Raw genomic sequence first — 12,141 nt, forward strand, 5'->3', positions numbered from 1 at the left:
GTTTTAAAAGATAAACAAAGTTGATAAGCCTTTAGTGAGGCTCATCAAGAAAAAAAGACAGAGGACCCAAATAAAATAAGAAATGAAAGAGGAGAAATAAAAACTGATACCACAGAGATTCAAAACATTTTAAGATAATACTACAGTTATAGGCCAACAAATTGGACAGCCTAGAAGAGATGGACAAATTTCTAGTAAAATACAATCTTCCAAGGCTGAATAAGGAAGAAATAGACTAGCTGAATAGATCAATCACTAGTAGCAAAATTGAATTTGTAATTTTAAAAAAAAGCTCCAAGCAAACAAAAGTCCAGGACCAGACAGATTCACAGAGGAATTCTACCAAACATATTAAGAAGAGCTAATACCTATCTTTCTCAAACTATTCCAAACATTTGAAGAGGAGGGGACACTCCCAAATTCATTCTACAAGGCCACCATTACTCTGATGCCAAAACCAGATGAAGAAGCTACAAAAAAAGAAAATATCTCTGATGGACATAGATGCAAAAATCCTCAACAAAATATTAGTAAACTGAATTCAACAATATATAAAAGAGATCACACACTATGATCAAGTGGGATTTATTCCAGGGATGTGAGGATGGTTCAATACCCATAAATCAACCAATGTGATACACCACATTAACAAAGGGAAGGATAAAAATCACAGGGTAATCTGAACAGACATAGAAAAAGCATTTGTCAAAATTCAACATCCATTCATGATAAAAATTCTCATCAAAGTTGGTGTAGAGGAAACCTATCTTGACATAATAAATGACATTTATGACAAACCTATAGCTAACATCTTATTCAGCAGTGAAAACCTGAAAGCCTTTCCTCTAAAATCAGGAAGAAAACGTGTTTGCCCGTTTTTGCACTTCTATTTAATATAGTATTGGAAGTCCTAGCCACAGTAATCAGACATGAAAAAAGAAATAAGAGGCACCCAAATGGGAAGGAAAGAAGTAAAACTGTCACTTTTGGCAGATGACTTGATACCATATATAGAAAACCTCAAAGCCTCCATCAAAAAACTATTAGAACCAATAAACAAATTCAGTAAAGTTGCAGGATGTGAGATAAGCATACAAAAATCTGTTGCTTTTCTATACACTAATAATGAACTATCTGAAAGAGAAAGCAAGAAAACAATCCCACTTAAAATCAAATCAAAAAGAATAAAATACCTAGGCATAAACTTAACTGAGAAGGTGAAGTATCCATGCTCTGAAAACTCTAAAACAATATTCAGGAAATGAAGATGATACAAAGAAATGGAAAGATATCCCATCTTCATGGACTGGAAGAATTAATATTGTTAAAATGGCCATGCGACCCAAAGCAATCTACAGAGTTAATGCAACCTCTACCAAAATATCAATTACAGTTTTTCACAGAACTAGAACAGATCATCCTAAAATTTATGTGGAACCATAAAAGACTCTGAATAGCCAAAGTCATTTTGAGAAAGAAGAACAAAGCTGGAGGAGCCGGGAGTGAGGCCTGAACACACCTCTCCCGGCAGCTCCAGAGACAGCGTGGCCCTGTCAACACCTCCGGAGCTGTGAGATCACACATTTCTGGGGGTTAAGCCAGTCACTTTGCTTCATTACAGTAGCCCTAGTAAGTTAAATAGAACACGTGGCCTAAGAGGGCTGTGCTCACTTGGAAAGAAGGCCCAAGGCTGGCACCAAGTCCAGCTTCTCAGGTGCTCGCAGGAACACATTTCACCAGCTCCGAGTGTGGTGGGCCACAGAGGGGAGGGGCCGGGCCCAGGTGAGTTTCAGGTTTCTCTGTAATACTGCTAAAATCCAAAAATCCATATGTCTGTGCCTAAATCCGTGATGTTTTCCAAAGCTAGTGGATCCTGGGGCACTGGGAGGGGAAGACAGGAAGTTAGCACTTAAATTTTATTTCTAAATCTTCCAGGCCCAGAAGGGTTGCCTCCAGTGTTTCCAAGGAGGCCTTCACTTTCTGTGCTATCTTTGGGTTTAACTCACCGCTTGCAAAGACCTTGAGTATTTGATTCTGGAGAAATGTTTTCTGTCCTTTCTAGTCTGTGCATATGAAAATGAAGTTGCGGTTTGATACTTGAAAGGAAAAACAGATTATTTTGTTAGCAAATGGGTTTTCTTGGATCAACAATTTGGAGAAGTGAACACTGGAACTGGTTGCAGGGAGACACAGCATCAATCTCCAACAGATGAGACTGATTCTCTGCAAATTGCACCGAGGGTGGTGATGTTAAGATAACCAACTACACATTTTCCACGTGGATCTTTCAAAACCAATATGGAATGTAAAACCTGCAAGTACCTGGCCTCCACAGAGAATGCTTTTTTCTTTTTTCCTTTCCCATCTAGATTGGTGTAAGGAGCTCTGGATCTGACGGCTTTAGCAGTTGACAGAATCTATCAAATATTTCTTAAAATCCCCAGAGCTGGAGACGATGCAGAGCAGTTTGCTGGATTGTGAGAAGATTTTCCTTGAGGGGAAGAATATGCTCGGCATTGTTGCTCCTTTGCAACCAGTCTTGCAGAAGAGGAGCAGCTGTTCTGCAAATTATTTTTGTGATGGAGAGGGGAATCTACCTTTCATTCTTTGCATCCTCAAGTGGGCATGCAAAATACATAGAAACATACTTATATAACTGTCTTGACCTCCCTCCTTAGTCTCTCTTTTCCTCACTTCCTTTTTTTTCTTCCCCAATTCTCTTTTTGATTTGTGCTGTGAGAGGAGAGGGCTTCTTATGCCTGAGCTTCTTCCTCTGATGACAAGGAAAAGTGTAGGGGAAAACGATCAACTCTTGTACAGGGGCCAAAGGCAATTACTTTGCTTTGAGGATTCCTGGGATGAGGGAATGAGCCAGGAGCTCTTTCAGGAGAGGAAGGGGAGGGGAGGTGTATGAGTGGTCTGCCACTCGTTCTCCCAGGGGCAGCTGCTTCCGCAGAATCCAGGCTGCAGGACGGCTGAGCTGCTGCGAGCTGAGGTGCCGAGGCCCAGGACTCAAGTGCAGACATTACATAAATCAATGCCAATTTAAACGGGAAGATTATTTTAACCTTGGAATGTCACTTTATATGTTTCAATACATGGTCCATTATTTACTCTCCAGGAAATTTTCACTCAGGGGCCCCCTTCTCTCTGTGCTCATTTGCGACGGCCAGACCATCAGGCATGCGATGAACTGCAAATCGAAACAAGCTCAGCATCCCCAACGGGTGGGGGTCGTGACCTGCTGGGGACACGGCCAAGTGAAGACAGGCATCTCATTCACCATGGCACGCTTGGCCCTTTCTTTTGTGAAGCCGAGGGTGAAGAGGTGGCGGTTACAACCCAGAAAGGTGCTCAGTGTAGGTGCTGAGAAGGTGGGCCTTACCCCCTCCATCCATCCTGGTGGGACCTCCATGGAACAGCCCTAACTATTCTCAGAAGGAAACAGGGTCAAGTATTTGGAAAGTTACCTTCCATTAATTCCCAGGCGGGTCTAAAGCCTTCTGATGTTAACTGGCAACGGTGTTTCATTTGGGGAAGAGAAGCTGTGGTCTCCCCTCTTTACCCAGTATTCCAATTCTGAAGTCACCTTCTGAGCACAGGTGGACTAAACACCTGTGAGCCTCAATCCCGTAGTAACAACGGTAGCAACAATAGCTGGAGTTCTTTTAGGTGAGTCAACAGCTAAATTCAGAGAACTGGTTTGCTGTTAGCAAGACTCTCCACCCACCTTCTCCGGTCAGCCTCGTTTTGGGGGAAATATAACCTTAAAGTAAAAAATTTATGTTCTCAACTTCAGATTCTAAAATATAAATGCACTATATATCTTCATTTAAGGGAAAACTGACTCGCTGGCAAGATAAACTATATACAGAAGTAATGCTGAGAGACTTGTGAAGAGATGAGCATTAAAAGTTTTGCAAAGGATGGCAAATATCTAAGTAGCTGAGTAGCAACTTGGTAAATTTTACACCAAGGGTGGTAGTAACACACAATATTCTTTAAGTTTTTTTTAGCTGACACTGTTAGATCAGGGCCCACTCATTCTCATTATTTTGAAGCATTTATAGTAAATCCTATTTTGTACCAGTAGATGTCATTACAGAAATGCGGTGTATTTTAACTGAGTAATTTTAGATAGGCTTCTCTTACGTTTTTTCATGTGGGCCAAGCCTTATGGTTGTGAAAAAGTTGGTACAGAGAGATCTCTACAGAAAATGTTTACTAAAGGATCATACAATATACCTCATACGTTCCTCCTGATACAATATTCCCTGGAAAATCTAAGGAAATGAGAAAAGTTAAGATAGAATCATGCAGGAAGTGGAAGAGACTTTCCACACTTCTGATTTTAAATTTATCAGCCACGGACGATCCACGTCTTCATGTTGAACTTAATCTGATGGAAGAACTGGGGTTTTGAATTCATGAGCTTGTCATTTTCTGTGCACCTGCCTTCAAGGCCTCTGCAGGCTCAGAGTGTTTCTTTGGGTTTTTAAACAGAGGAACAAAAGTAGCCAGAGGAATCTAAGGAAGGGAGACCAAGAACACAGGACAGACATAAAGGGGAGTTTCTCCAAATTTGCAGCTTATCAGTGATAAACCATGATGTAATAAGGGATCCGAGTCAGTGGCCAGAATGCCCCTCACAAAGCGATCAGACCCCAAACATGTGCTGAATGGTGAGCCAACCAGCGGCCTCACTTAGGTCTCTGAGTCACACTCGGTCGCCCACACCCATTCTTCTCTGTCTGCTGTGATTCCTTGTAGAATTGGGGCAAAACTGTCTTGCCTTTTGGCTGTCAGATCCTTCCATGTCATATTCCATCCAAACCAATGGGTAATTAAAAATCTTGGTGAAGTTAAAGTGGCTCCTTCCTGAGAGGTGGGAGACTTCAGTCTTGACCCATAGTATGTAAACCTTTGCTTGAGATTTTAGTGTAGCACCTGTTAGTTTGGTAAGAAATCTATCACCCGTTGCAGTACCCAGAGCTCTAAGGTAGCAAATCATCTCTTTCTGCCTTCAGGGAAACCACATATATGATGCTATCAATGGTGAAACCTGTTTTTTATGTTACTTTTTGTATGAACTTTTGCAAACTTTGAAATAAACTTTTAAAAAGTAAAGATAGGGACTTCCCTGGTGGCGCAGTGCTTAAGCATCCACCTGCCAATGCAGGGGACATGGGTTCGAGCCCTGGTCCGGGAAGATCCCACATGCCAGGGGGCAACTAAGCCCGTGCACCACAACTACTGAAGCCCGCATGCCTGGAGCCCGCGAGCCACTACTACTGAAGCCTGCACGGGCCTAGAGCCCGTGCTCCGCCACAAGAGAAGCCACCACAATGAGAAACCTGCGCACCACAACGAAGAGAAGCCCCCACTTGCCGCAACTAGAGAAAGCCCGTGCGCAGCAACGAAGACCCAACCCAGCCAAAAATAAATAATTAATTAAAAAATAAATAACTAAATAAAGATAAAATCCTGGTTTTGTAAAACGATGCTGATCAAAATACTTTTTGGGAAACATTTTCATTATGGAAAAACGTTAAGTATATGTGATTATGTTTCAAAGTCTGAGCAGTTAGCAATTAAGTTCATTTTATTTTTCAAAAATACCATCACATAAAATCTCTGTAAACATGATGTGAGTGGAAGAAGCCATACCTTGTGATAATATCCATCAAGAGGCTGTTGCATTCCTTGTATTCCAGGAGGTCCCTGTATTAGAAACAAATCAAAGACATACGTAAACATTTACCAAAACAATGTGTATTTAAATAATGTATCTAAGAGCTCTTAAAATCTCACAGTTAAGAAGAAGGAAGTGTCTGTTCAGTCAAGTATTCTAATTAATAGAGAATCACATGGACATTAGCTTATCTGGTTCTTAAACGTATTTCTAGGTTAAATCCTGCATGAATCCAAAGAAAGGTCCTAACTGGGAACACGTAACATTTTACTAAAAGGTCAGCCATCAGCATATTCCTTATTAAAAGGAATCTTACACATAAAACTCCTCAAGGGAAGAGGCTGAAGAGCTTCAGTTTATGTTTGACACTTCTTATAGGGCTTTTATCAATGAATTATGGAAGTGTATGCCCACGTGTTATTACCTTAAAAAATAAGGGAAACATATTGTTTTGTTATTGCTTTACTTCTTTGAATTAGTTGGGTGAACATGGGCTTCCCACGGACTTTCAGGCCAGAAAAAGATATCTGCTGTATAACCTTGGGCTTAAGACATTTAAATACATGTAGTTTTCAGATGATGTGGAAATATTCACGAAGCCCTCTGCTGAGCTTTGGGTGGATAGGAAGGAAGTAAAGACATTTGTCTGTCCCTAAAACTTCCAGGAAGAGAGGAAGAGAAGCGTTCTCTGAGTTTTTCAGGGATTAAATTTTGGGGAAAGGGGTGTAAGAAAACGCAAAGATTAACGTGATTTTAATTTAGGTAGTTCAGCCAAAATAGATTCAGTTATCTCAGAAAAGAGACTGCATATTTCATCCGCACCTCGAAAGCTCCTAGGAAGAGAGAAAATGTTACAGAAGCGAAGTTCTCAGAAGATAAGACACCGAAAGATCATGATTCAGCCAACCAAAGTCACCATTATACAAAGATGACTATTTTAAAAAGCAAACGAAAGCTTTGGAAAGTGAAGAAACATTTTAAGGAACATCTGCTAGCTGCACTCACTGATACAGGTAACGCCTTAGGTTATCTTGAAAAGATTAATGTTGGTCAACAGTTATGATGGGTGTTTCTTAGGAACGGCCTGTGAGAGAAGATCTAACATGAAGGCTTTACTTTGTGCCGTTAAATGTTGAGGACAGCAAGATGTAGCGATGGATGATAGAAGGAGGCAGATATAACTCGTGAGAAAATAATAGGCCTTGTGCGGAACGGAGCTGACTGTGGTTGGAAAGACAAACGACGCTGTTACCTTGCTGGAATCAAAACAGAGCTAATGTCAGAAAATAATTCTCAAGGCGCTATTATTTTTCAGGTTCTTTTTCCATCAGCCAGCTTTGTGTGACGTATTCCAGGTCAGGTAGTTGAAGCGAAGAGGAAAGCAATTACTGAGTTGGGGGTTGTTTCACAAAGTTTCCGGCCAAGAAGGTACAAGCTAGGAACTCATTCTTGAAATTCAGGAGACATGAGACTCCATACACATTGATCCTTCTGCAACTATTTTTAACAAGGCAGGGAGAAATCTTAGATACCATATGTAGTAGCATCAAAGGTAACTTAGGGGTATCTGCATAGCAGGCATTGGGTGACTGGTGAATGTGTATTGATCATGAGGTCAATTAGATCAAAGACTAGTGATGTGGTAGGTACATTTAGCTTCAGACACATTCGTCTTGGCTAAAAGGGAAAGGCTTAACAGGTGGGCCTCCTGAATACAGCGGATCAATTAATAACGTCTGTCAACTAGAGCAGAAGAATCCATTAAATAATAACGGCACACATTTAGGTGGCGTGTATCGTGCGCCAGGCATTACACCGAGGGTTTCAAATAGACTAGCTCATTTCATCTCTACAATGACACCATGAGGTATGTACCATCATTATTTCCAATTCAAAGATACAGAAAAATGAGCGTTTGAAATAGTTAACTGGCCCAGGGTCACAACCCTGGTATGCGGCAGGGCTAATATTTAATGGAGGCAGCCTGGCCCCAAACTCACTTCTTAGTTGCTCAACTCTTGTAACTTAAAAGAAGATTCTCAGCCTAAAATAATTTTTGCAGGAAATTTTAAATTATGGTTATGGAAAGGAAAACTGTCCCAGTATCCTGCTCCTGCAGTGACCTGCAGAAGCCATACAGATACCACGGCTTTGCTCTATTTGTGTTGGGCTGGGAGACACAGGACGCCCGAGTTAATGGGATAAGTAGACAATTACACAACAGCTGTAAAATGCTCATGAGCTCCGGGGAGACACACCTGTTCATAACCCAACTGTGCTCACGTGTAATTACCGGAGCGGTCCATCAGCCTGGTGTGGGGAGAGACCCTGATGTTGTTTCCTACTGCAAAGAACCATGCCTGGTGTGATGAAGGGAATTAAAGATACATTCAACTTGGGAACATATATGCTCGGTAATAGTTTAAAGCACTTGAAAAGGTTTTTTTTTTGGCTAAAATCTTGCTAGAGGTGGAAGACAGAGAAATATCCTGTCTGCCACCAGCGTCATCAGATGCTAGTATGAAAATGATCAACTGTTTGCATTATCAGCTCCTTAGATTTCAGTTTGGGCCACAGATTCCCAACGTCTAAAGGATGGGAAGAGCTCTGTGTTAAAGCTTCTTCGGTCCTGGTCCTGGCCGCACTTTCATTTTCCAGCCAGTTCACGCAGTATGCGGAGCTCGAAGAACCCACTTTTGCCTTTTTTCCCTTCCCTGGTCTCTGCTGCGAGCTCCCTGTCACCGTCAGGGCTGGGCCTTTGGGTCAGCTTTAGCGCACCCTTGATGTTCTGAATCAAGGTCTCCGTGGCCCCTCAGCCACTCTGCTCCCTCTCTGGCCCTCCTTCCTGAACTGTCTTCCTTCCTCCCTCTTCTCTGAAAGCATCCTTCAGCTCCCCATAACTGCTGACTGAACGTCCGTGCGCCATCTGGGTACCACTCATCTCCACGCACCAGCACTCTTCATTAGGAGCTCTCTCATTAGGGCCTCCTTTCAGGATTCACAAATACATATTTTCAGGTTGTACACAACTGCCTTCTGGCCCCGTGGGTTTCCAATTAACTTTGCTAACAACCTTTGAAATACCAAAAACCTCTATGAAGAAAGTTGCACTAATCAACTTTTTTCAAAGCATGCTAAAAAACAGCTTTGCTATAAGAAGAGATAGAAAGTTTGTTATTGAAAAGTCATTTGGGCTAATTTTCAATAAATATTTCTAACTTTCTAATGGCTAGTAGAAAAGGCAAAGACCAGTAATTATTTTTCTTATATTAAAAAAATTATTAGGAAGCCTAACCTCATTCATAGAAATGGTAAGATGAGGCATGTTTCAATAATACAGTAATTGCTGGGAAGGTTAGTGTCAGAATGAGCTTTTCTCTTACATATATATATTCCATCTATAACATTATATATAACTTAGTGAAGCACATTTATACTGATATATGTTTGTGTGTGTGTGTGTGTGTGTGTGTGTGTGTGTGTGGTACGCAGGCCTCTCACTGTTGTGGCCTCTCCCGTTGCGGAGCACAGGCTCCGGATGCGTGGGCTCAGCGGCCATGGCTCACGGGCTCAGCCGCTCCGCGGCATGTGGGATCTTCCCGGACCAGGGCACGAACCCACGTCCCCTGCATCGGCAGGCAGACTCTCAACCACTGTGCCACCAGGGAAGCCCTGATTTATGGTGGTTTGAGTACATGTCTATCTTTCCAGTTGGAATGAAAACTCCTTGAAGATAGGAGTTTCAATCTTTTTTATCTTATCATAACATATAGTACCCCCATCCCAGTATTTGCTGAATTCAATAGAATCTTTTGCAAGAAAAATTTTGAGGGTATAGCCAATTTCTTGCTCGTTCGTTTTGATTTCAGTTAGGAATGGTAGCAAACTGAGCAGGGGTCTTGCTGCTTCCAAACTCACAGAATACAGGGCCAACAGATGCAGATTAATCTAAGAATCTGGCTAAATAACTGAAAACAAAGCTGCAGTGAGCTCTAGTTAGTAGAAAAGAGCTTATGGATGGATTTTTGACCAGAATTACAACATGGAAAGTTGTCTCCAATTCTGAGAGAAAAATCAATAGTACTCTTTAGAAAATATTTGGGAAATCAATTTCTTTTTCTTTTAAACGCAGATCCTTTTATTTCTCTTAAATATTTGCTCTAAATGAGTTTTTTCATTGTCTCTTGGGATTTAATTAACTTAAACAGTTGTAATTTTAGAATAGATTGTTTTTCAGAGAATGTTTCTGCTACAAAGTTTTAGTGGCTAAGGAGATACCAGCACTCCAACCCCTCCCCCCCCCAAATTGCTGAAAACTCTCAAATTGCAAAATACGATTTCTGAAGCAAGGAGGGGATTCATTAAGTGTTTATACTATGGTTATATTTCAACACAGAGACCTCAAGTTCTCCTTTATGGGATTACAGTGGGGATGTGGGCCAGATAGCACATATTAGGTGAAATTTAAGGTTCCTGGGAAGGGGCTCTTATTTCTGAAAATGTCTCACCTACCTTCTGGTTTATGCCTGCCTAAAACTTCATATAGAAAGACTGGTTTATTTGGTGTTGGGTTTTATCACCAGCTCGAATACAAGTGTTCTTGGGAGATGTAATACTAATGTTTCATATTCATACAGCTCAGCATAATTCTAAATACGTTTTCACTTATATTTTCTTAGATGGCAGGGTAATGTGACTGCAAAACACATCATCTTATTTGATTCTCATAAAGACTATGTGAGATGGGTATGATTATGTTCTCCATCTGACAGGGAAAAACGGATAGATCTACCCCCAAATCACGCAATAAACAAATGGTAGAACCATGTATAAGAGTTGTTCCACTTGAATATATTCTTATGGGTCATTCAGTAAGTATTTCCTGAGAGCAAGTTGGATGGGACAAAAAAGGGGAGGAGGAACGGGATGCTATGTGGCAGGTGGCAGAGGAGAAGACAGCACCGAGGGAGGAGAGGGTACAGAAAAGAGGGGAGTGCAGATCCTGAAGACTGTGGCTTCGCAGCCCCCCAGGCCTTTGGCACTCACTTTCTGGCATGAGGCTCTGAGAAATGTAGTTAAGTCTTAAGACGAACTTTGATTGTAAAAAGTGGGACTGAGAGGAAAAAGCTATAGGAGGATGATAATCAAAGAACTTGGAAAGGTATCAACACTTTTGCTTTAGAAATGGGAGGTCCTGGATTAAATCCTGGGAAAGAAAGTAAAACATAATGAGCAGATGGAAGAGAATGATAAAATGGGATAATGATAAGAATATTAATAAATGACAATAGTAACCCTTGGAAAGTAATATCTGTGTGGCAGGTACGTATGTTATTGCATTTTGCTTTTACAGCAGTCCAATGAGGTAGGCATTATCCTTATTTTACTTATAACAAAGTTTACTATCCTACCCAAGGTCATACAACTAGCAGACAACAGCTAGATTTCAACCCAAGATGGCCTGATGCTGTATCTTTGATATTTTAACTCTTTCCTTTATCTGCCTCACAGTGAGAGGGATGACAGATAGAGAAAAAAAAACCCAAAATCAATCATCTTAAAGCTGGTTAAAAACATCACGTAGGGCACTCAAGGGTAAAAGACTGCAGATCTATTAATGAGGGACAGAATCTACAAGGGCCACGCACAGGGAGCTCCGGGACGCAGTGTAGACGCAACTTTTCAGAGACTGGACAAGAAGAGATCAAGAGGAGAGCGACCAGAATGGGAGGAGGGTGAGGATAAGAGAGAGGAACCACAGGCAGATACAAGAAATGTTAAAATCAAGGAGGGCCTGGATGAGAGAGAGGTGAGAGGGAGACTTCTGAGAGGGAAAAGGAAAGAAGTTGGCAATCTTGATCGGCATCTTAAGGAACTTTTGAAGTTCAAATGATACCAAATGAGGGGTAGAGTCTTGGCATTTATGAGATGGTAGAAGAAAAACAAACACACAAATGGTCAGAGTTGGTGGGAAAAAGACTAGAAACAAGCGAGTAAGATTGCTTAGGGATCATATTGATAGGCTGAAATTCCTACGAGCGTGAAATTGCAGTGGATGAACAGTCATGGGAAAGTAGTCACCCTTAGTAAGAAGACGAGATACCCTTCAAACAAAACTACAATTGTGCCATTGTGTTCTCGTGGAAGAGAGATTTGTGTATTGCCATGTGGGATCTGAAGGATTTAAGTGATACAGCAATACACTGGTTCAAGCATTGGTCAAGGGCATCTTCTGGGGACTTCCCCTAAAAAAGGTAAGAGCAGTTTTTGTTAGAAGCCAGCAGCCAACGTTTATTCTTGGTGAAGCTCTGGAAATTCTGAGCAGCAGTGATCGTCTCTTGTCTCAGCCAGGTCCCCCTTGCCCCACCCCAGTGGCATACACGTGCACTCTACTTTGAAAGATCAGTAGCTCCTAAGTATCTCTATATGAGATATTGCCAGCAACCCTG

At 41.4% G+C, this 12,141-nt stretch overlaps 1 protein-coding gene across 1 annotated transcript in view; it reads right to left on the bottom strand.

Annotated features, from left to right (window-relative positions):
* The window catches only part of COL19A1 (collagen type XIX alpha 1 chain), a 352,964-nt gene that overhangs the window by 83,322 nt on the left and 257,501 nt on the right, over positions 1-12,141 (bottom strand). Inside the window, exon 16 of the mRNA XM_060167691.1 lies at positions 5,668-5,721. Within this exon, the coding sequence (XP_060023674.1) occupies positions 5,668-5,721 (54 nt within the window). The remainder of the gene's footprint in view (positions 1-5,667; positions 5,722-12,141) is intronic.

The sequence above is a fragment of the Lagenorhynchus albirostris genome, chromosome 12, assembly GCF_949774975.1.
Source record: "Lagenorhynchus albirostris chromosome 12, mLagAlb1.1, whole genome shotgun sequence".
Classification (NCBI taxonomy): Eukaryota; Metazoa; Chordata; class Mammalia; order Artiodactyla; family Delphinidae; genus Lagenorhynchus; species Lagenorhynchus albirostris.